Below are 22,578 nucleotides of genomic sequence, written 5' to 3'. Positions count from 1 at the left end.
TACCCGAGACTGATACACATAATATATCCCCTCCCAATTAACCATGAACCAATTCCCTACAACTTACTCCCCCTAATCAAATGCGCATTAACCGGCGTCAACGCCCTCCCCCTAACCAAAAACCCCTCAATATTCTCCATGGCCAACCTCTCAAACCCAACATGCGTATCCACCGTGCCCCCCGCATTATGACTCATCATCATAACCCTCGAATTGCCCGCCAACCTAGGATGCACAAACGGTTCATTCGCATGAACATCCATCCCCACCCCACTCAACCTCCCACTCAACCGCCTCCACCAACGCCTCCTCATCCACCAACCCACCCCTAGCCACATTCACAAACCGACTCCCCCGCTTCATCTTCCCAAACATCTCCCGATCCATCAACACCCTCCCCGCAAACGGCGTCGCCACAACCACACAATCCACCCGTCCCAACATCTCCTCCAGACTGCTCACATACTCTGCCCCGACTTCTGTCTCAACCCGCTGCTCCTTCCGGATAATATCATGGTAGAGAATCTTCATCCCAAACGCAGCGTGCACCTTCCTTGCGATTGTATACCCGATTTGTCCCAGCCCGATGATCCCCAGGACTTGCGTGCTGGGGTTCCGTGCCGTTAGGGGTGAGTTTGTGTGCGCGTCCAGGAATTGGGAAGAGTTGATGCTGTGCGCTGCGGAATGGGACCAGCGCAGGTTGCGGAATACGCTGAGGATGAGGAGGAGGGCCATGTCCGCGACGGATTCGGAGGATGCCGCGGCGCCGTTGCAGTAGAGGATTCCTGTATCATTATCGAATTTCTAATTAGTATAGTACTCTGGTAAGAAAGGAAAAAGGGGGAGGGAGGGATGGATGGGCATACCATATTTAGCAAAAACATCTACATCCACCCAATCGTAGCCTGCACCCGCCGAAGCAACGATCTTCACCGACGAGGGCAGCAACGAGATCAGTTCCTCGTCCCAGCGACCCATTTCGCCGCCGGTGTTCCAGAAGGGCCGGAAGATGGCGTCGAAGTCGCCCCAGCGGCGCTCTTTTAGGGCTTGTTTGAAGGCATCGCGGGCGCGTTCTTCGGTGCTGGGGCGGATGATTTCGAATTGTGAGGCGAAGCGGGCGTAGATGTCGTGGTTGTATTTGATGGGGTCGCCGATGTGGAGGACTCTGGGTTTGGACATTTTGGCTGTGTCTTTGGAGTATGAGAAAGTGGGATTGGAAGGCGACTTGGGGGATATAGGTGAGTTGAAGTGGTTAATTCAGGGCTACTTCTATACTGGCGGTATGTATATACTGGTTACCTTCCCAAAACGGAAACTCAATATCCGTCAATTGCCGTCGGGGCAAAACCCGATGCAGAAATCCGAGAATTGAATACCCGACTATTCTATTCCTGCAGTGCAACCGTCCCGATCATCGTCGGTATTCGCTCTTCCCCACTGCCAACGTTACCACCGATGCAAGACTCGCACCACCCAGAATGTCAAACATGGCCAGGTCCGCCCGCAGCTCGCGCGCAAACCAATTCCGCAGCTCCACCCCCGCCAGCGAGTCCACTCCGTATTGGTGAATGGGCTTGTCCGTGTCGATCTCGTCCACTGGCGTCGACATCATAATGGAGAGCTTCTCCCGTGTTGCGCGCATGGCGATCGCCGTGGCCTCCTCTGTTGATGACGCCCCCGCAAACAGGGCTGCCAGGTTGGAGGAGTCTTCGGAGTTTCCTCTACTCTCTGTGCTGTCGTCGGTCAGTGATAAGTGTCGGAAGAGTGGGCGGTCTAGCCATTCGGCTTTGTTCGTTTTCAGTTTCTGTCTGCTGGGTGTGATGCCCACGACCACTTGGCTTTCCTGCATGGAGATCGGGCCTTGAGTGGGGTCGCAGTACGTGTCTAGTAGGGCGTGTAGATGGGATTCTTGTATCTCGTTAAGGACCGTCTTAGAGAGGAATAGTTCTCGACTCTCGGGGTTCTCTTTGAGGTATCCTGCGGTTAGGAAGAGTCCTAGGTCGAGTGAGACCGCCTTTTCGCCGATTCCGACGCGGTATCTCGCTAGTCCGTCCTCGAATGTGTTGCCTGCGGCGTAGCCAGAGTCACTGACTACTCCCATGATGCCCGAGACGGAGGACATGAGAACAAAAAAGTCCATGCCTCGTGGGAGGAGCTCGTGGAGGTACCATGATCCCTGGACCTTGGGGGATGTGGTCTCTTTCCAGGATTGGTAGGGTAAGCTTTCGAAGTTATGAGCCTATACATTGCAGAGAGTTAGTTATGGTGCGTTGTTGGGGCAAGGTTTGTTGCTGGGAGGTCTTACGCGAATAACCATTGATGCCTGCACACAGCCCTTAATCGGAGGCATCAGCTGGCTGCAGACCTCGAGAACTGTCTTAAGTAGTTCTCTGTTCGTGATATCACATGCAGGAGTAATGACTCGTACGCCTCGCGCGTGCAGCTCATCAACCAAGCTCCTGGCATGCAGGCTTGCCGGGCCAGAGCGCGAGAGCAGTATCAAATTGCGTGCTCCCCGCTCAACAAGCCAACGAGAAACGCTTCGACCAAGGCCGCCCAGGCCACCCGCAACAACATATGTGGCATCTGGCTTGAATGTGTATGTAGGCTTCGTGTCCAGAACAGTCTGTTTGGATTAGCATATGTTGTTTCCACCTTAATCGCATGACTTACCATCACTTCGTCCGTGTCCCTCATCTCCAACACAGTCTTGCCCGAGTTCTTTCCAGTCTGCATCTGCCTGAAGGCCTGTTCAATATCTGCAATCCCCCGGACCTGCAGAGGATAAATCAGGCCTAGTTTGCCTTCTTCGAGCAGGGAGAATACTGTCTCCAAAGCTGCTCTGATTATATGCGGCCTGTCGATCGACATCCCAGCAAGGTCAGTAGCCGTGAAGCTCACGTTTCGCTCAAATGGGTGCATTGGCAGTTTGGAGTTCGACAGGATATCGTTCTTGCCGATCTCCACAAACCGACCGTACGGTGCAATGCATTCCCACGAGGCAATAAGCCCGTCGCCTGAAAGCGAATTCAGAACAACATCTACACCTCTGTCGGCAGTCAACCGACGGATCCCCTTCGCGAATAGTGTGTTCCGGCTAGAGAAAATATGCTCCGTTGGGATGTTATACCGGTCCATCAGAAGCTGCCGCTTCTCTTCAGTTGAAACTGTTGCAAAGACCGTCGCTCCCAGGTATTGGGCAACCAGTATAGCAGCCTGTCCTGTACCTCCTGCCCCAGAGTGAATCAGTATAGATTCTCCTGCTTGAAGCGCTGCTATCTTGGTAAGACTTATCCATGCCGTTGCATAAGCTACAGGGATAGCAGCAGCCGTCGTGAATGGCATCTTCTCGTCCCTGATCCCAACGATGGGCATGTCCTCTTGTAAAGTAACATAATTAGCATAGCGACAGGCATGGAAGGCGACAACTCTATCGCCGGGCCGGAACTTCTGGCATTGATCTCCAACCTGGACAACTTCACCAGCAAATTCTGCCCCGAGGGTATCGCTCTCCAACCTTCCCAGTGCAACAAGCACGTCGCGGAAATTCAAACCAGCGGCTTTGACCTTGATTCGTATGTCCTTTGAGCCAAGTGGCTTTTCCAGGGACCTGTCCTCGATGAAATGCAGCGTGTTCAGGAGACCAGGTGATCCTATCTTCAGTCTCAACGATGGCCCTGAACCATACGGTAGCAGCTCCTCGTGCTGTGGAAGAGCCTTTCTGGCTACGTCTTGGGACAGTGACCTAGCATCTACTAGGCGACTGATGTGAAGTATTCCATCTATTTCCGTGTATTCCGTGTCTGCACCCCTTTCAACATCACCAATAACAGACAAGACTAGCTTGCAAATCTGCGCTGCTTTGTGCTCTCTTGAGGAGTGACGCTCCAGACTCAGGTTTGTCAGTCGAGCCCGGTACATCTCCCCACTAAGAGCCCTAAACAGCCCATCGACTAGTCGGTACTTGGGATGAGGCTGCCGCCCTCCGCCCTCATCAACCCAGATGAGGCTCTTGGTGGAAGCTACCAGTGCCTGCAAGCTTTCATACTCCGAGCTGTCCATGTCGCATACAAAAGGGGTTGTCGCTTCCAGAAGGCTGATGTCTAACAAGTTCGCCGATAGCTTTCGCTGTGCGATGTCAGTCATGGATGTTAGGGTGATCCTTGAAATACTAAGCTGCTGGAGCCGATCAGATATCGCCGCAGCCAGATCAGCCTGTTTCTGGTCTTCCGGATTGATGATGATGTTCACTGCCGTGATATCGGTAGGGACTGGAGCTACGGCTGTTGACACAATCATGCTTCCTTCACGGCAGACATCGGCCTCGTAATCATCGACTACAACATCGCATCCTGAGAAGCCTGTCTCCTTTAGGAGCTCTCCCCACTTCTCGGAACTGATGCAGGGGCCGGCCTGGCGGTATGCTTCCGTACCTACTATGGTCAGTGGTGATCGGCACGCGAGCAAAGAATGACGTACTTCTCCACCATCCATCAAGCAAACCAAAGATAAGATTGAGCCTGAGCGGGTGAAGGTGAGTGATTTCGAACAGTAGAAGCTTTCCACCCCTAGATCCATATCAGCAGGTATTCCTTTCTTAGGTAAAGACAAATTCATGTACTTCTTCAATAGTTTCCGCACATTGCTCAAGCTAACAACCAAATCCTTCGTGGCATGTATTACCTAGGAACGTTAGCGAGAACCCATACCTGTTCGCACTCTATCTTACCATGAATGCTACGACCATATCGTAAGTGCCACACTCAAACCCCTGTATTTCAGGATCCTTTTCAATATCAAGAACCTTGAATCGCATACGCTGGCCTTCTGCTGCAAACATTTCCTGTGCTCCCGGGAAAAAGGAGCTCGAAATATCAGTAAAGTCCCACTGACCGTAACGACGCAGATTTGGGTCCGCTGGAAAGTCCATGCTCAACGCCCTGATGCAGGAGTCAGTCATGGCTCCCGTGCCAGCTCCCACTTCTAGGATTCTCATCCGTGGGTTTTTGTGTCCCAGTGCGCCGATGACCCTATCCAGCCGTGATTTTATTGAGTCGGCGCAAAGCTATATATGTCAACGTGTTAATAATACCAGACCACATCCATTTAGTTTCAGACTTGCTTACCATTTCGCGATACACATCCGCGAGCAGGTTGTTGCCGAACAGATGGGAAAGCGGATCGTTCACGAAACCAGCCAGATTTCGGCATAAGGTACTCGTCAATTGACCCCTTTTACTGCCTCTCTCAATTCGTTGGTGTAGCTTGCTGATATAGTCATCGTCATGCATGCGATCTAACCATTGCTTGGAGCTGAATTCGAAAACCCTGATCAAGTGTTCTTTTGACTTCGAGGGCCCAGTCAATGTATTTGTTCAAGTGAGGTGGCATGTTGTTTCTTTCCTCTTCGCGGAACGAGGCTGCATACCTGCTCACGCAGGTTGCTGCAAGAAAATCAAGCTCAGTGTAGTACTCCACTGGCTCTTTGACCTGCGATTCGTGGACCCCATAAAGGCTCTGGGCCTCTTCCCGTGTCAAGAGGTCAATGTCAGGTTTATGTGCTATGTAGTGGCATAGGTTGTCCGTCATGAATTGGTCCGAGACAGGGGTTGTCCCTCCGCCGGCAATGGTCGTCACCTTTAAGCCTTCAAGATTCAGTAGTGCTTTAGAGACTTCCACGTCTACTGCTGTCATCGAGTAACTTTTATATCCTACAACAGATTGACTGAAAGTAGCACAAACCCTGACAGCATCTGCGAATGGATGGCTGAGACCACCTGAGTTGGTCAACCAGAGCCGGTCAATCCGCACAGGTACAGCCACATTGGTCGCACTCTGGCCCATGGTTGATTCCAGCCCAGCTGCCATCTGAATGATGGCGTCCAGTGTTGTAGGATGTATAGTATGAGTCGGGTAAACGCCGGTAGGCTGGAATGTCCGGATGTCTGTGACGAGCGCCTTGCAGTCCGACTCACTGTAACCGAGACTTTGAATCGCGGCAAATTCAGGCCCGTACTGATATCCACAGCTGTTGAGATGCTTATAGAATGACTTTGCATCAACAGTCGAAGTACATGAGCGTACCGCACTGTTGTAGGTCTCAAGAAGATGACTTTCCCATTCTCTTTCTTCCCTAACGTCAGCATCAAAGCTTGTGTTTCGGCTCTCATACAGAGCTTGGATAGACCCTGTGCTGTTTTCCACCCAGTTCCCATTGTCGTATGCATATATGCGCCATTCAAACCATCCGGTGGCGTCAGACCTTTCCTCTTTCGTGCGTTTGAGGTGAACATTGACTTCGATTCCTTCTGCGTGCGTAGGGATCTGTAGGGCAGTTGAGAATACGGCATCCCGTATATTGAAGCCAGTAAGGAGTCGGTCCGGATCAGCCAGTTGTTTGATGGCTTCGATGGCCATGACCAGCATACCGGCACCTGAATATAGAATAGTGCTATTGATCTTATGATCTTGCACCCAGGGGATCTCCGAAACGCGGATGATGTTCCTCCAGGTGGCCTCCATTGGATTTCCATTAGGCTCCGGGGCACCGAGAAGCTCTAGGTAGCCATATCGACGGAATCTGTATCCCTCGCTCAATCGGGATTCATGCCAGTAAGATGTAGAGTGATTGAAGGGATATTCGGGCAGATCAACCAGGACACGCGGTCTTCGTCGAGCCTTCGCATCGCCATCTCCGTTGACCGCTGTCAATTTGATCGGATATCCACTGCAGTGGAGGCGACCTGCAGCTTCCATGGCGCATTCCAGAGCAGAACGGTTGCGTACCAGGAAAGGGACGTATGAAACTTTGTCGCTCTTTCCCAGGACGCTGACAATATCCCGACACGGCCCCTGCAGTGCACAATGTGGCCCAATTTCTAGGAGGTGATCAATCTTGACAGCATGGCGGTGGCTTCCATCGATTTTCTTGTACTTCTCACCAGATTGGGAGCATAGATAGCTTACTGCATCATGGAACAGCACCGGTGATATCATGTTATTGACCCAATACTCCGGTTCCATTAGCCGCTCGCTTGAGATCAATGTCCCAGTGACGGAGGACACCATAAATGGCCGCCTTCGCTTTCTATTGCGCGGTGCCTCCAGGCCCCCAAGGGCAGTTAAATATGCATCAGAAATCTCCCGCATCTGGAACGAGTGGTAAGCGACGTTGACCGCCAGCTTGCGTGAAAATACGCCGTCCCGATTTAGCAGGCCATGCAGTGCGTCAATCTGCTCCAGTTTCCCGGATAATGTGACACTCTGAGGACTATTGACGCAAGCGATAACAACTTGCGGACCATCAGACTGGGACTCAAGTGTGCCCAGGTACTTCTGCGCGTTCTCCTTAGACAGACCTACAGCAAGCATAGCTCCTTTCATGCTGCTAGATCTTCCTAGGACTCCTGCTAGAGAACCTCTGAAGTATGCAACCTTTAGCGCAGACCATTTCGTTAACGCTCCAGAAGAGTATCTGTAGTTGCAAGAAGGCTTAGTAAGATGCGATGAGCGTTAAAGCACCAGAGAGGACTTACGCGGCGGCAATCTCACCAGAGGAGTGGCCAACCACTGCAGCAGGTGAAATACCCCAGCTTTCAAGAAGATCTACCAATGCAATTTGTAGTGCTGTGCATAGTGGCTGACCATAAGCTGGATCATTCACATTCGAATCCAGCCCTGGTTTCTGTAGTTCCTCTACCGCATAAAGGTCAGAGAGATGCAACATATATAGTCAGTCTACTCACCCAAAATATCCCAAGAACATCCAAGCTCTTTGAGATACGCGCTCAATTCGGTAAGGCTCCTTGTGAAAACTTCGTAATGGCCTATAAGCTCACGGCCCATTGCGTGCCATTGAGCGCCTTGCTGTTCAATGTCAGCATGCCATAGAGTCTTTTTCTTTTTTTTCTGAGGAATCCTTACGCCAGTGAAGACGAATGCAAGGTGTGGCGAATCAACGCTTTGGGTAGCGGGGGAAAACTGGTTGGTCAGATCTTGTAGAAGTACCCCTGGTTTAGCAACAACGAACGCCCTCCAGGCCCAGTGGCTTCGCCTGCCACATAAGGTATGTGCTAAATCCCTCAGGTACTCTTCTGGCTCCTCAACTGATAAACTCGCGAGATACGTGCTCCAGCTCTCTGCAAGACGTTTTATGCCTGCTTGGTCTGTGGCTGACCAGACGAGCAGCTTCGGAATTGTTTTGCAGGCAATTTTGGGGTCGTTAAACTTGTCTTCACAATTAGTACTGTGGTGACCATTTAATTGTCGTATACCATTGATCTGCCCCAGTGCAGGCACTATTACAGTCTGGTGGCCAACACTCTCGGAGCCACTCAGTCGGAGGGAATTGTAAGCATCGTCAAGCACGATATGGCTATTGGCACCACCAAAGCCGAATGAGCTCACGGATGCTCGTCGTAGTCCAGTAGTAGGCCAGACAATGGCGGTTTTTACTATCTACCGTGGCCATTAGCATCAAAGCCATTATAAACGTTGGTACCCTTACATTCAGCCTCAGATAATCTTCATCAATCTGGGGGTTTGTGTTCTGCAGATTGCTGCTATTCGGTGGAATAACACCTTTCTCTAACACAAGGACTGCTTTTATAAAACCAGCAATTCCGCTTGCCCCCTCCAAATGGCCGATGTTGGATTTCACAGAACCACTATAATCCAATTAGGCACCATCATGTTGTTCGATCTCCGATACATACACATATAGGGGCGTTTCCTCTAACCGATATGGGCGAAATGCCGTGCCAATAGCTCGAGCCTCGATCGGGTCTCCGATGGGTGTTCCTGGCAGAAGTTAAGCAGCTGATTTGCTTCTACGATGGGTGGAATGTGTTCTTACCCGTTCCATGTGCTTCAAAATATCTAGTGACCCCCATGTCCAGGCCAGCCTTTTGATAGGTATCCCGGATCAAACGAACCTGCGCGTCCTTGCTCGGCTGCAGAATTCCAGGCGTCTTCCCATCCTGATTTGAGCTGGACGATCGAATGACAGCCCTCACGGTGTCTCCATCGGCTATAGCGTCATCAAGCCGCTTGATGACCACAGCACCGACACCTTCTCCTCTCGCATATCCATTGGCTCTCCTATCGAAGCTATAAGAGTGGCTATCTCTCGATAACAACCCAAGATTGTCCAGGCCAATGGTCATCTCTGGAGCCAGGATTATATTACAGCCAATAGCGACGCCCTAGTGATCCCGGATCAGCAATTCTATACTAGACCAATAATCAAGAGGGAAAGAGATTCGAATACCATTGCAGCATCTCCGCCCCATATAGATTGACAGGCCAGGTCCACCGCCATCAGACTGCTTGAGCAGGCGGTATCCACAGTCGCGCTAGGACCTAAGAAGTCGTAGAACCAGCTGATGCGATTCGCAATCATATTCCGACCAGTTCCTGCCGTGGCATTCTTAGGCGCATTGAGCGGATCCTTGATCTGCAGCATATGGTAATCGCTACAAAAGGAGCCTGCGAAGACGCTGGTCTTGGAGCCTGCAACCTGCTCGATCGGAAGCCCGGCATTCTCTAGCGCACGGTAAACTGTCTCTAACGCAAGGCGCTGTTGAGGATCCATAGCCTTCGCATCGGCATCAGTGATCCCAAAGAAGGGGGCGTCAAAAAGACTAAGGTCCTCCTTCACGAAGTGTGCTCCTCGGCATGTGACGTTGTGAAGTCGGCCTCGTTCAGCGTCGTGATGGGCATCGATATTCATTCTATTACTGGGAAACTCCGTAGAGACACATCGGCCTTCAACCAACATTTTCCAAAACGCTTCCGGGGATGTCGCATCTTCTGGGAATTTTAGCGACATCCCAACGACGGCTAGAGGAGTGAGGAGGTTCCCTTCGGCGGCATTGTGGGCCTTGTTTCCGGAAAAGGTCACCATGGTCAAGATATACTAAAGTCGTTTAGATGGACAACAGCCGACAGCGCATGTCTAATGCAATAGGGTATGACTAGGTTTGAGCAACGGAGTGCCTGGTAAGGTAGGCTTTTAAGAGGAAATTATTTAGTAAGCTCTAGATCCTTAAGCTCGGGGTTTACCTACTCAAACGGCCATTTCCCGACTGATATCACAGATCGCCGCCATGAGCGAGAACAGAAGATGGCTAGTGACTATTTAATTCTGAAGGCGAAGTTATTAGCCCCGCCATCGATGCTCTTGGCCGGAAGCCTGTCTGTCAGTGTGCCCGTGAGGTCTGACAAATGGCCGTGCATTCCTGCATAGCCTGAAGACTATTCATCAAAAGCAATATGTTGGTGGAACATTATTGGAACTGGTCAGGTCCTAAAATATGATAGGAGTACTAGGTTCATGCAGCTAAGTGTTAGTCTGCAATCTTGCTCACAGAGGAATGTGTGTAACCCTCCGTAGAATGCCAGACACCCAAACCCGCGGGGATAAATGGATGTGCCAGTCCAGTTGCTGAACGTAAGGACCCTCAACAATAATTTACATTGTCTTAAACCATTCAGAATGCGCATTCTCTGGTAATGTTACTGTGGAACCTGCTGTCAACATTAGTTCTTTGATGCTGATCTCTCGATAGTCTACATGGGGCGGGTACCAATTCTCGAGTGAGCATTAGCCCTAGATAGCGACATCAGCTTCATGCGACCTTCTGGACTGACTGACTGATACTCTTCAACATCAAAGATATTCGAGATCCAGACGGCTGCCATTCGGTATGAACTGGGCGATAATCACATCTATGATTTTGTTGAAGGAACCGTTCCATCCAAGATGCAGCCAGGTACCGTAGCCGGAGAACAGACCCCTCGCGAACTAGTCGGCTAAATGCAGGAGGCACAGGTATTGACGTGGTGGCTTGGAAGGATGAACCAGTGTATGCCTACTTCGATGAGCACAACCCCCAAACTGGGTTTGCGGCTTATCACTATTTGGAAGAGTACCTTCTTGAAGAGGGGCCCTATGACGGGGTCATCGCATTCAGCCAAGCAGGCACGATGATCCTCACGTACCTGATTCATCTTGCCAAGCAGAATCCTCGGGCTGAGATGCCATTCAAATTTGCAATTATCCTTTCGATCACCCATCCCCCTCTTGACTACGAAGCTCTTCAGAAAGGTCGTGTGATGACGGTTGATCTTGAAGCCACCAAAGGCATTATTCCAATCCCAACGGCCCACATCTGGGGCTCACTCGACGAGCCAGCCAGCCAGGTAGCCACGTCAAATAGTGTCTGCAAGGCTGAGGTGAGATGGGTGTATGTTCATAGTCGAGGGCACGAAGTTCCCGGCGGAGGGTCCATGGAGGATGTGACCCAAGCTGTCAATATTATTCGCAGGGCAGTTGAGACGGCATCCACTTATTGATGCACCCCAAGGGGGCAGCGCTATGTTGATCTCCACACTACATAGTTAATCGATGGGGACGGGAATGTAGGAGTTCATAACATTTGACAAAGCAAGCAACCTTTCAGGGTTCTTTGTGTTTCTTTTCCCCACACCACTCCATTACTCTTTAGTTCCTCGATTTGCCCACATACTCTGTAGTTCCGCCGGCTGGGAGCAGCCAAGTATTGCGTTTTATATTGGTGGCTGAATTTATCAGCATAGCTACGAAGATGTCCTTTTCCGTGTGAAATTCCCAGAAAAGAAAGCCAGTCCTGCGGATCTCCTCTAGCGCTTCATCGACGGGGTTCGAAGATTAATTGGATTGGGGCCGAAGGTACACACGCATCTGACGATAAGTCACACATCCACTATTGATTGCATCAAGACAGATCAGTTTTGGCGTCTCTCTAGTCGAGTGAGTGGGGCTCACTTCACTCCGAACTCCGAACCATGGGCAGTTTTGAGTTGCATGGTTCGAGAACTGAGTTGATAGATCTACCGGCAGTGACCCCAGAGCCATTATTGTCAAGGCCCGAAGCTACCCATAAAAACAATCTCAATCATTCGGTAGTTGAGCCTCAGAGTCAGATATCCCAACCGGGATATTTGCACGGGCTTCGACTATGGATTGTAGGGGTCAGGTAAGCGAACGCAATCATTTCTCCGACCGGGATTGGTAGAATGTATCCTAATGCAGATTATCGCGCGATAACTAGTGTCGCGCTAGGTCTCTTCTTAGCCACCGCTGAGATTACAGTCATCAGCACATCGCTTGTCACCATCAGCGAACACCTTGAAGGAGGCGATCAAAGCAGTTGGGTCATCACATCATACCTTCTAACCTACACCGGATTCCTCGCGCCTTGGTCTAAATGTGCGCTTGCTTTTGGTCTCAAGCCAACCTTGTTGAGCAGTCTGCTCCTATTCATTGCTTTTTCCGGGGGCTGTGGTGCCGCCCAAAGCATCGACCAACTGTAAGCCGGCTTCGGGGATCCTGATTTGAGGGCATCGAACCTTGTTGCTGACAAAACGGAAGGATTATCTGCCGCACTTTCCAAGGGATCGGTGGCTCCGGACTTTTCGCGCTTGGACTATATACCCTACTGCGCATTGTGCCTCCGAACAGATTTGAGGTTGCCAATGCCGTGGGGTCCGGCGTGCTGACTTTCGCCCTTATCTTAGGATCGCTGATCGGAGGTGGCATTAGCAGCTCCAGCTCGTGGCGCTGGGTTTTTCTCTTCAAGTAAGATCATAGCAGACTAGACTCCTTCCTGTTGTGTAGCTCTATTCTTAATTCTTGTCTCTAGCGTGCCTGCGGGAGGATGGGCGTGGATTATGCTCTGCCTGTTCTTTCCGAAGAACTTTCCTCGAGGATTAACAAGTCGTTCTGCGCAGAGCAAATTGCATCAATATCTAACCCAGGCGGACCTGTTAGGATATCTGCTTCTTCTGGGATTTTCCCTGCTGCTAGTGGCCGCCTTGGAGGAAGCCAACGTTCGCTATGCCTGGTCATCGGGGATCATTATCGGGTGTTTAACCGGTTCAGGTGTCCTTCTGGCGGCCTTTCTGGCGTGGGAGTGGATCCTCAGTGGCCGGAAGCACGTGCGCATAGAGCCAATGCTGCCATGGCGATTGTTCAAAAGCAGGGTGGTGTTGGGAATCATCATGTTAGTGGATACTTCCCCTCTCCGTCCCATAATGGTCATCTCGTAGTACGTAGTTCGCTGAACCTGGACATGGGAGCTCTAACGGTCGCGCAGTGGCTTCTTCTCAACCGGGCCTGCAATCACTATACTATACATCGAGTTGCCCCAGAGATTTCAAACGGTCAATAACTTCACCCCCATCGAGGCGGGTCTCCGAGTTCTTGCCTTTGGGGTGGGATCCCCTGCGGGGGCATTTTGCTGCAGCGTCCTCGCCGGTCGCTTGAGAACCCCGTTTGTGCATCTGACGCTAGCTGGGTCCGTGCTACAGATAGTGGGGGCCTTTCTGCTGTCTTCCGTGCCTCCCACTGTGAACGCCTGGCCGGGCGAGTATGGATACATGGTTGTAACTGGTCTGGGCACCGGGATATCCATCGCGGCCCTGTATATGGCGGTTCCCTTGGTGGTCAGACATCGTGAACAAGGTCAGTCCGATACAATAGGGGGATCCAGTTCTAATGCTTCACTTTCTCGACCAACTCCAACTGACATCCTTTTTTTAGCCATTGTAATGGGCTTGACCCTCCAGGCACGCATGTTAGGTGCCTCATTAGGCATCGCTATTGTGAATAGCATTCTGACCAATTACGTCAAGGGGCATCTCGCGCCCGCTGAGGCTGCTGCAGACCCGAATCACCTCACGGGATTGCCGATGAGTGTCCAGGAAACGATCCGGACCGCGTATGCACATGGCTATAATCGTCAGATGTACGCAGTGGGGGCTTGCGGCGTGGTCCAACTGTTCGGTGTTGCACTGATGTGGAAGAAAGACCAAGTCCGCTTCGATCCTCAAGCGAAGACATCTTGGGTGTATGATCACGAGACCGATCAGAACTCTGGAAACTTGAACGGCTCGGTAAGTTAGGTGTTAGAAGTAGAAATAGGAATTTTCAAAGAAAGAAATAAAAAAGGATGCAGTATACATGAGATGATTCAATCGCTAGACCGAGTAGTTCATTACTCAAAATTATTTCGCATGCGCCTGTTGCTGTTTAGACATCTATACTCCCCATACATTGGCCCACATGTTGCCGAACGCAAGATAGTGTATTCAGATAAATTAGGAGAAAATCTATAGCAGTTTATATGGAAAGTGGTCATTGAGAGGGAATCGTCGACAGTTGGCACAGGTTGTTTACTCATCAATCACCGCGGCCTCACGCAGTGCCCATCTCACCAGCTCGGCCATACCGGTAGTCACCTCGTTCGTACGAGGGACTTCGTGTCCTCCGCCATGATTATACATTCTCCTCTTGGTTGCATTACACGCTTGGGATAACTGAATGCCAGCTGACCATCGCGGGTCCTTATCACCGTATATATGCACCGTCGGGATGTCGATCTGGACATTTGAAGGCGCAATTTCCTTCCGGATATCCGCTTCAGACGCACTAATCCCCTTCTCCCCCTGCCAACGCATCGAGCCCTGCGACAAGATCGCCGAGGAGTCCGCCTGCGCTGCCAGTGCCTTCCGAGTCACAATGTCCTTGTCCCAGACCTCGGGGGCAATCTTATACCCCACCTTTTCCAACACGCGTAGTGGCACTCCCGCACAGATAAAGATGGCAGCTTTGAAGGGCAAGGGCTGATTTGGCTCTTCGAGCAAATGAAGAAGGGCGGTGGATGATCCGACAGCGCATCCCTGCGAAAACATCATGAGGGCATCGTACGGGCCATTGGTTCTTAGGTAGTTCACGAGCCAGTCGCGACTGTGGAAGACGGCTTCGATATTGTCTTGCTCCCAGAAGGAGTAGTAAGGGGGTGGGTAGAAGAGGTCGATCCCTGGAGCCGGATCGGAGGAGTAAAACCCATCGACAAATTCAAAGTCGATTTGAAGGTCAGATAATCGAGCGCGCAGCGCAGCTAAGGAGAACAAGCCAAGTTAGCTGAGAGGTGACTAAACTGAGGAGTGGTCGTAGAACCAACACGTTTGAGACTTGAAGATTGCACCACTGGTGCCTTTGCCGTGGAGGCAGAGTATCCGGGGCATGGTTGCAGGCTTTCTTAGAGGCAATTCTTGGAGGAGGAGATGTGAGAAGATGAACTCCAAGGAGGAATAACATGCAGCGTTGGTAGGAAGACCGCCCCCACTACAGGTGCAGATGCCAGCATAGCAAGGCCAAGTGGACACCGCGGGCTTTAAAACAAGGCATGCTGATGCTAAATGCCACCCCTGGTATCGTCCGACCCGGAGTATCTATCTCTGGGAGGTCGGGTTATATGATCTCGGCATCCAAACCGTGTGGGATGTAGTACATACATACTATAATCATGAACACAGTCAGTGCCCCCGGAGAAGTGATGATCCCAGGTCCACTGCGGGGGCAATACCAGAGACGTTACTTTGGACTCTCGTGGCCTGCGATTCGGGCTATCCTTGTCGGAACAGTAGCCTGCCAAAGAGCATGCCAGCCATCGGTGTGTAACAGCGATACAGCACGGAAATTATTCGTTGATCCCGCCCCTTGCGTCATATCGTATTCCTCGGCGATGGTTAATCACCGAAACCACGATAGCAGCGTCCAAGTGTGTCAAAAGTGAGCCACTACCTGAACTCTTCGGCGAAAAGCCCTCGGTCGCACACACTCCGGCTTTTGAGTCGGCATCCGAAGCAATCCTTCCGGCTGACGGAGTGGGTTAAACAAAGATCAAACAGCAATTTCGTTGATGAACTTCGATAAAAGTATAGTTCTAGAAAATGGCAGGCTAGATCAGCACCTGAAATTGTCCTTTTGCGTATCTTAAACTTCCTAGTCAACCTCGTCGGTAAAGGTGGTAAGTCACTCGCCGGATGTCGATGGGTTATTGTTACTATGCAAGATCGAGGATTCGATGGGAAGACCGGATCATTCGATCTGCAATGTATAAACGATACGAAGTGCAGAGAGTGAGAATCATATGCGACTAGATGAGGATTTCCAAGTGAGGCCATGGAAGCCTTTAATGCACATTCATAGAAGGGAGGTGTACAACTGTTCAGGTTCTTCGGTTGTATAGAATGAAGTGAGTGAGCAGGGAGAGAGTCCACCAATCACAAGCTGGCCCGCACTCGGCAGGCTCCGCGGCCAAAAATTTCCAAGGCGACCTTGGAAGCTCTTTGGGGTCCAGAGCATCACCTCAAGTCTGCTGCTCATCAAGTTGCGAAATACTACTAACCAGCTATCCCCATTCATTCTTTTTTCTATTCGAGTTCTTTTCAACTGTTCCTATACATTGCACATCACTATGGCCGGCCCAACCGCAACTCTGACCCCTCTTGCTCGCGCTGATGGCTCGGCTTCCTATCTGTGTCCCTCCACTGGATCCAATATCCTGGGCTCTGTCAATGCCCCCGTCGAGCTTCCCGGACGCCGAGACGCCTTGAAGCCCGAAGAAGCGACCGTGGAAGTATTTGTTAAGCCGGGCACTGCACCTGCTGGTGTGAGCGAACGGTACGTCGAGGGAATTATCAAGGGAGTCCTCGGAAGATTGATCTTGGGACGCGAGAGGGGCTACCCTCGGCGTGGTGTCGTGGTCACGCTAGCCATCGTCGGAGGTGGGAGTGTAGGAAGAGGAGAACCGGTACGTATTCTATGAAATGGCGAGACTTGGACAACTTCTGTCCAGCTGGCGGCGCTTAGCGGCTAACTCATTATCTTGAATTCTACAACAGTATCTGACTCTTCTGCCCGCGCTACTTCATACCGCCCTTCTTGCCTTGCTATCGGCCGCTGTTCCCCTATCCATGACCTTCTCTGCGACTGTTCTGGCCGTCGATGCATCAGGTGAAATCATCCGGGAGCCGTCGACCCAACAGGCAGCCACCTCCAAATCCCTCCACGCCCTGGCCTTCTCGTCCAAGGGCCATCTGCTGCTGAATGAGAGCTCAGGGGCTTTTGACTTTGAAACGTGGGAGAAGGTCCACCAGCGCGCGTCAGCGATCTGTCACGGCACACCGGCTGCTGGCACTGATGGAGACATTGCCATGGTGGAGGATGTAGATGGCCAGCCCCTGGAGGGGATTATGCGCGAGTCCATCGAGGATCAGGTCCACCGCGACTACGCCTGGAAGATCGATGCTGCTTGATTACCCCGCGGATACCACGGCAGCTAAGTAAATTCAGTCGCGACGGGCGCTTACAGCCAGCGAGCGGTCGCTCCCATGAATTGTCGTCCCTTCTATCGCCAGTATTTCTTAGGCGGCTTGTACACATGCCCCTTGCACATGAAGGAAGCTTTTCACACAGCACGCGGGCCCATGTGCGCGAACGAGACTTTCTGGGCGAGTGTAGAAGGATTGTCATCGACGATATCCTACTGGCTGATGGGCAGGCTAAGAGAAGGACGCAGGGTATGGCAGGGGAGGAATTCTTCGCAGGAACCGACAAGCCATCTAACAGGATCACGGCGAGGGACGTGCGTGAAAGGAGCCAACCACCTCCATTAGTTAGATGTCTCGGAAGAGTTACATTCTCAGCGATAAGGCAAAGCGAACCCCCCAGCTCCAGCCACATGGGGAGTGCTGCAATATACCGGATATTAATAGAAAGTGACCATTCCAGTCCTAAAGAGCTAAAGCTAAGGATGTGTGTGGAGTTGGCAAAAATTTCAGGGATCTGTGGGATGAAGACGATTACTAGTGGGAATTGAATAGTACTACTGTAGGCCACCCCATCCCTGCGTTCTGCAACGTGTAATAAATGGCTCGTAATCTATGAAGACGAGAGATCATCCAGTGAAAAGGAGAGCGACCGAGGCATGCGTCGACCTGCACAGCTGAATGGAATAGAGTAGTAGCTGAAAGAATCTGATGGATCAATCAGATGCCGCAAGTGCATTGCACAGTATGATGCTCCCTTGCACCTGGAGGGGGAAAGGAAAGGTTCTTCAATGTGTGATATGTGTAATCGGCCTCTTCAGGCAATGGGGGTGGGTGGAACAAGAAAGGGAAGGGATGGGATGAATTCACCCGGTAAATAATCATGTAAATAATCATGACAATACGGGCGAGAGCAGTAGTTGCATAGTTTACCCACACTAGACTAACTCCAGTAGGATCTCTCCATCTCCATCCCCCCCTACCTTTTTGATTGACTTACTTGTACGCTTCATCAAGGAAGCCCACATTACTTTTTCCGTCAGCCTCGGAAATCACCCACGTCATTTCCGACAGCTATTTACTACTGTCTCTTTGTATTCGGTGCGTGTTCCATGGCCTTTGGAAATTTGGGTGAGTTTACTGATTGGGTAGTAGGGACTTTACGGTACATTCAATGGTTTCTCAGGCCCGCGGAGTGTCTGTTGCGGAGTTAGCTGCCACCCGCACTGGAATCCCCCGGCTTCAATGATGACAGTCACCCGCTCTGACTCTCATTATTAAGGATGTGGAAGCCTATCGAAGTTCGACCAGCAGACTAGACTACCGATGCCAGTGGATGCGACCAGAGGAAAGTGTTTAGCCTGACCAATGGTCAGGGCCGCCATGAACCTTGAAGTGGATTACACTGGATAAGGCGCCCGCCCAAACCCCGTTACATCCGAGTTCGTTACTCCCATTATTATTATTATTTCCCCCCCGGCGTTTTTCCATTCCGTCTCCAGCATATTCCATCATTACCTATCGAAGCCCTTTTTTTATTTTCTAAATTCTCTCTTCTGTGTTCCCGTCTGACTGAACCAACCAGCTCCTGCATCACACAATCTGTCATATTTCTATATCTGTCCATGGCGTCCTCCCCGCTTGACCATGGCTCGATGAACCACCCTTCTCCCTCGTCCGCAACTGGCCCTCTGCCGTCCTCCTCAACAACATTGCCCTCATCACCACCACCGCCCTCCTCCGCGGCCCCACCACTATCAGTTCCTCCGGTGCGCCCTCCTCCTCCTCATCGCTCGGCCACTGTGGGAGCGTCGCTCCTCCGCGACTATGCCTCGCACATAGATCCCTCTCACACTACAAACGATATCCACACGGCCGACTCGGCTCCCGGGACTCCCAATTTGGGTCCCAGCACTGGCACTCTCCAGAAACCTGATCATCCTCGTGAGGGCGCCGCTGTTCCCGCTTTCACGACGTCCTTCCTGCCACGCCGGCAGACGGCCTCTCTAGCGGGCCATCATCGGAACGCGTTATCTAACGATTCAATCCCTCGCCAGACCCTTCTCAAAGCTCTCGCATCACGACCATCCATGTGCAACCACCAAAGTCCAAATATGCCGCTGGCGGCCTCTTTGGGGCTTCTCAACACGAACCCTACCTCGTCGGAAGAAACGGAGCGCAACTCCAGTAATTCCTCGTCACAGATGCTCTCAGCAGCTCTGTCCAATATTCAGTTAGGGACCTACCTGGACCGTTCTCCTGCGACAGCACGGTTGGTCATGCAATCACCATGCTTCTTCCACCAACGTTTCGATGACGCCGTAAATATTCAGAAAGTATTGGAAGAGATTGCGGACGATGAGTGGCTATCGCACTCCCGTCTGGTACAGACAGCGACAGGCGTCCGAGAGGTGTCGAAACAATTGCAGCGAAGACCAATCAAACGCGCTGTCAAGAATGTTATGATCGTCACCAAGGCGCGGGATAACAGTCTGGTGCATCTGACCCGCGAATTGGCGGAGTGGCTTCTCTCCACCCCTCGCTACGGCAACGATCTGGGTGTGAATGTCTACGTAGACGCTAAACTTCGCAACTCACGAAGATTCAATGCCCAGGGGCTTCTGGACAAGGAGCCCCGATTCGAGGAGATGTTACACTACTGGACCCCGGATCTCTGCTGGACAGCCCCCGAGAAATTCGATTTGGTCCTCACGTTAGGGGGGGACGGGACCGTGCTTTTCACATCCTGGCTCTTCCAACGCATTGTCCCACCGGTCCTCTGCTTTTCCCTTGGGAGCTTAGGGTTCCTGACGAACTTCGAATTTGAGAATTACAAGTCTCACTTGAATGCAGTCATGGGTGATGTAGGTATGCGAGTGAACTTGCGGATGCGCTTCACCTGCACGGTCTTCCGTAAAGACCGCAGCAAGGGCGCCGAGGCGGGTGCTGTGGAGGAAGGGGAACAGTTCGAGGTGTTGAACGAGCTCGTGATTGATCGCGGGCCGTCACCATACGTGTCAAACCTCGAACTGTACGCAGACAATGATCTGCTCACCGTGGTACAAGCGGACGGGTGCATTTTCTCTACACCTACCGGTACGTGTGACGCGCAAAACAGACTGATTTGATCGCCGACTGACATGTGGTTCCAGGTTCCACGGCATACTCTCTTTCCGCTGGCGGTTCCTTGATTCACCCTTCTATTCCCGGCATTCTTCTGACCCCCATCTGCCCCCATACACTTTCCTTCCGTCCCATGGTTCTCTCCGATACGCTGCTCCTTCGTATTGCCGTTCCTGCCGGGTCCCGGTCGACCGCGTACTGCTCGTTCGATGGGAAGGGTCGTGTGGAACTCCGCCAAGGCGACTATGTTACCGTCGAAGCAAGTCAATACCCCTTCCCGACCGTCGTAGCGGGCAGCGGAGAGTGGTTCCAGAGCGTTCAGCGAGCACTGCGATGGAATACACGCGGTGCCGTGCAAAAGAGCTGGCACAGCGCTTCGGATGCCGGCCTCGAAGCCACCGAGGATGACGAAGACACGGAGTGGGACATTGATACCGATGCCGGGTTAACTGGCACGGACAGTGGCTTGGGGGTCAGTGAGGATGGCGATGCCGGATCGAACAGTCCTCTGAAGCGGCAAATGAGCATGTTCAGCACCTAAGCCGATCATTGTCTCGGATGCCGTCCTCCCCATTCTCACCACCCCATTCTTCTGGGGTTATGCTTAAGTTTTCTTCTATTGTTCCCGTCTTGTCGGATACACCCTTTTATATTGTTCATTCCACGGGCGACCCTGGTTGGCGCACGCGCATCCTTTTCTCGTTCCATGGAACAGCGGCACACATACACTTTCGTTTTTTTTTTATTTGGGATACAGCGACGCCTGATAGACTTTTTGGATATATGTTTGGTTGCCATAGCGGGCCTTGACTTAGACGCAATATTTGGTTTTACTATATTGGGAAGACACATTTGGGTCCGTGAGACCCCAGCGATGCACAGGCGTTAGACGGTTACATTTTTGCACGTTGCGATAGAAATTGAAGAACCAAACACCCAGGATAATGCAATCTCGCACTGGGAATATACAAATCATCATGACTACCGTCTCATCATTACTCCACCAATCTATATATCATAAAACCATACCCAAATCATCAGACCCACAACGACTGATCTATACACACATCAGACCATACTACTGTGTAGTAATTACCAATCACAGCACTCCGCCAACAACGCCGCCAACTCCTCCAAATACTTCTTATCCTCATCATCGAACCCATTGGGCTCCGCACAATCAATGTCGATAATCGCAACAGTCTGCACCACATACATACAACATCAGCCATCCACCACCTCAACAAACCACCAGACCGATAGATATTGAGAAGATATGTACTCACCTCCCCCTTACTCAAAATCGGCACCACAATCTCACTCCGACTGCTCGCATCGCAAGCAATATGCCCCGGGAAGTTCTCGACATCCGGCACCACGACCGTCTCGCGCTTCTCCGCCGCCGTTCCGCACACGCCCCGCCCGAAGCGAATCTCCTGACATGCCGGACGGCCCTGGAAGGGACCGAGGAGGAGGACGGGCTTCTTGTTGCTGTCCTCTTCGGAGGGTGGTGCGCCGCCGAGGACGGGGAACTTATCCTGGCGGATGTAGAATCCGGCCCAGTTGACAGAGGAGGAGGGGGCGGGGAGAGCGGCGTAGGCGTGCCAGAGGAGAGAGGCGACGTTAGAGAAGTTACTATTTAAATTTGAAGAGGGTTAGGCTTGGGTGGGAGTGGGCGCGATAGTTGGGGCTTCGGTTGTGTTCTTACCTGACCTGTTCGTGGTGGAGGGAGTGGTTAGCTGGTGAATTGGCAATGAAAGCGGGGGGATATAGGGGGTAAGGATATGAGGAGAAGACCGTACCCAGTTGCGCTGGTCGTATACCAAACCACGAGCTTGCTCTAGGACCTGAGTGTAGACTTCGGATTTGGAGCCATTGCCGGCGCCGAAGTAAGAGGAGTCTGCGTGAGGCTGGTGGGGGTTGTTAGTGTATGCTAGTAAAGAATTCGGGGGATCAATTGCCGCAGATGGCAGGCGAGGTTATCAAACTATACCATTGTAATTATGGTACTAAGTAGTATTAAGCGATGAAGCAGATTGAGAATTGGGGGGGAGTGGATGGATGACGCGAAAGGAAAGCAAAGCAGCGATGCGAAAAATCAAAGTGGGGTTCCTTCTTCTCTCCGCACGAGATTCTGCGATCGTCATCCGCCGTCCCCTCATCGCCATCCATCATCCAACCATCCACCCATCCCGGTTCCATAAGTAACAACATTATTTCCATGAATAATCAAATCTACCACTCAGGCAATCAATCAATCAAATCAATGATAAAGTCAACCCCTGTCAGGCTGGGCCC

The 22,578-nt window shown here is 51.6% G+C and overlaps 9 protein-coding genes across 9 annotated transcripts; 4 read left to right on the top strand and 5 right to left on the bottom strand.

Moving 5' to 3' along the window:
- Positions 1–243: 243 nt before the first annotated feature.
- Positions 244–1,179, bottom strand: AKAW2_50887S (D-mandelate dehydrogenase-like dehydrogenase; the record flags this gene model as incomplete). The annotated part of the gene is made up of 2 exons (XM_041690754.1): positions 244–785; positions 867–1,179. The coding sequence occupies 2 exons, from the start codon at positions 1,177–1,179 to the stop codon at positions 244–246; spliced, it is 855 nt and encodes a 284-aa protein (XP_041544308.1).
- A 1,320-nt stretch (positions 1,180–2,499) lies between these two features.
- On the bottom strand, positions 2,500–5,129 carry AKAW2_50886S (putative secondary metabolism biosynthetic enzyme; the record flags this gene model as incomplete). Its single annotated transcript, XM_041690753.1, has 5 exons — positions 2,500–4,433; positions 4,480–4,568; positions 4,622–4,683; positions 4,730–5,065; positions 5,127–5,129. 5 exons carry the CDS (start codon positions 5,127–5,129, stop codon positions 2,500–2,502), a joined length of 2,424 nt encoding a protein of 807 aa, XP_041544307.1.
- A 154-nt stretch (positions 5,130–5,283) lies between these two features.
- AKAW2_50885S (type I polyketide synthase) lies at positions 5,284–9,904 on the bottom strand (the record flags this gene model as incomplete). Its single annotated transcript, XM_041690752.1, has 8 exons — positions 5,284–7,474; positions 7,536–7,695; positions 7,746–7,866; positions 7,924–8,457; positions 8,507–8,666; positions 8,715–8,799; positions 8,855–9,203; positions 9,269–9,904. The coding sequence occupies 8 exons, from the start codon at positions 9,902–9,904 to the stop codon at positions 5,284–5,286; spliced, it is 4,236 nt and encodes a 1,411-aa protein (XP_041544306.1).
- A 591-nt stretch (positions 9,905–10,495) lies between these two features.
- AKAW2_50884A (uncharacterized protein) lies at positions 10,496–11,355 on the top strand (the record flags this gene model as incomplete). Its single annotated transcript, XM_041690751.1, has 4 exons — positions 10,496–10,509; positions 10,569–10,596; positions 10,676–10,772; positions 10,832–11,355. The coding sequence occupies 4 exons, from the start codon at positions 10,496–10,498 to the stop codon at positions 11,353–11,355; spliced, it is 663 nt and encodes a 220-aa protein (XP_041544305.1).
- A 471-nt stretch (positions 11,356–11,826) lies between these two features.
- AKAW2_50883A (uncharacterized protein) lies at positions 11,827–13,944 on the top strand (the record flags this gene model as incomplete). Its single annotated transcript, XM_041690750.1, has 6 exons — positions 11,827–12,017; positions 12,093–12,350; positions 12,413–12,619; positions 12,684–13,043; positions 13,137–13,504; positions 13,583–13,944. 6 exons carry the CDS (start codon positions 11,827–11,829, stop codon positions 13,942–13,944), a joined length of 1,746 nt encoding a protein of 581 aa, XP_041544304.1.
- A 270-nt stretch (positions 13,945–14,214) lies between these two features.
- On the bottom strand, positions 14,215–15,069 carry AKAW2_50882S (putative EF-hand calcium-binding domain protein; the record flags this gene model as incomplete). The annotated part of the gene is made up of 2 exons (XM_041690749.1): positions 14,215–14,942; positions 15,006–15,069. The coding sequence occupies 2 exons, from the start codon at positions 15,067–15,069 to the stop codon at positions 14,215–14,217; spliced, it is 792 nt and encodes a 263-aa protein (XP_041544303.1).
- Positions 15,070–16,304: 1,235 nt separating this feature from the next.
- Positions 16,305–17,145, top strand: RRP46 (putative exosome complex subunit Rrp46; the record flags this gene model as incomplete). The annotated part of the gene is made up of 2 exons (XM_041690748.1): positions 16,305–16,640; positions 16,732–17,145. The coding sequence occupies 2 exons, from the start codon at positions 16,305–16,307 to the stop codon at positions 17,143–17,145; spliced, it is 750 nt and encodes a 249-aa protein (XP_041544302.1).
- Positions 17,146–18,782: 1,637 nt separating this feature from the next.
- UTR1 (putative NAD+ kinase Utr1) lies at positions 18,783–20,821 on the top strand (the record flags this gene model as incomplete). The annotated part of the gene is made up of 2 exons (XM_041690747.1): positions 18,783–20,253; positions 20,310–20,821. 2 exons carry the CDS (start codon positions 18,783–18,785, stop codon positions 20,819–20,821), a joined length of 1,983 nt encoding a protein of 660 aa, XP_041544301.1.
- Positions 20,822–21,372: 551 nt separating this feature from the next.
- AKAW2_50879S (GAF domain-containing protein) lies at positions 21,373–22,276 on the bottom strand (the record flags this gene model as incomplete). The annotated part of the gene is made up of 4 exons (XM_041690746.1): positions 21,373–21,483; positions 21,567–21,915; positions 22,078–22,190; positions 22,274–22,276. The coding sequence occupies 4 exons, from the start codon at positions 22,274–22,276 to the stop codon at positions 21,373–21,375; spliced, it is 576 nt and encodes a 191-aa protein (XP_041544300.1).
- Positions 22,277–22,578: the final 302 nt, after the last annotated feature.

The sequence above is a fragment of the Aspergillus luchuensis genome, chromosome 5 (genome assembly GCF_016861625.1).
Source record: "Aspergillus luchuensis IFO 4308 DNA, chromosome 5, nearly complete sequence".
Lineage (NCBI taxonomy): Eukaryota > Fungi > Ascomycota > Eurotiomycetes > Eurotiales > Aspergillaceae > Aspergillus > Aspergillus luchuensis.
The sequence above is the reverse complement of the archived record's forward strand: the minus strand, read 5'-3'. Positions and strand labels throughout refer to the sequence as shown.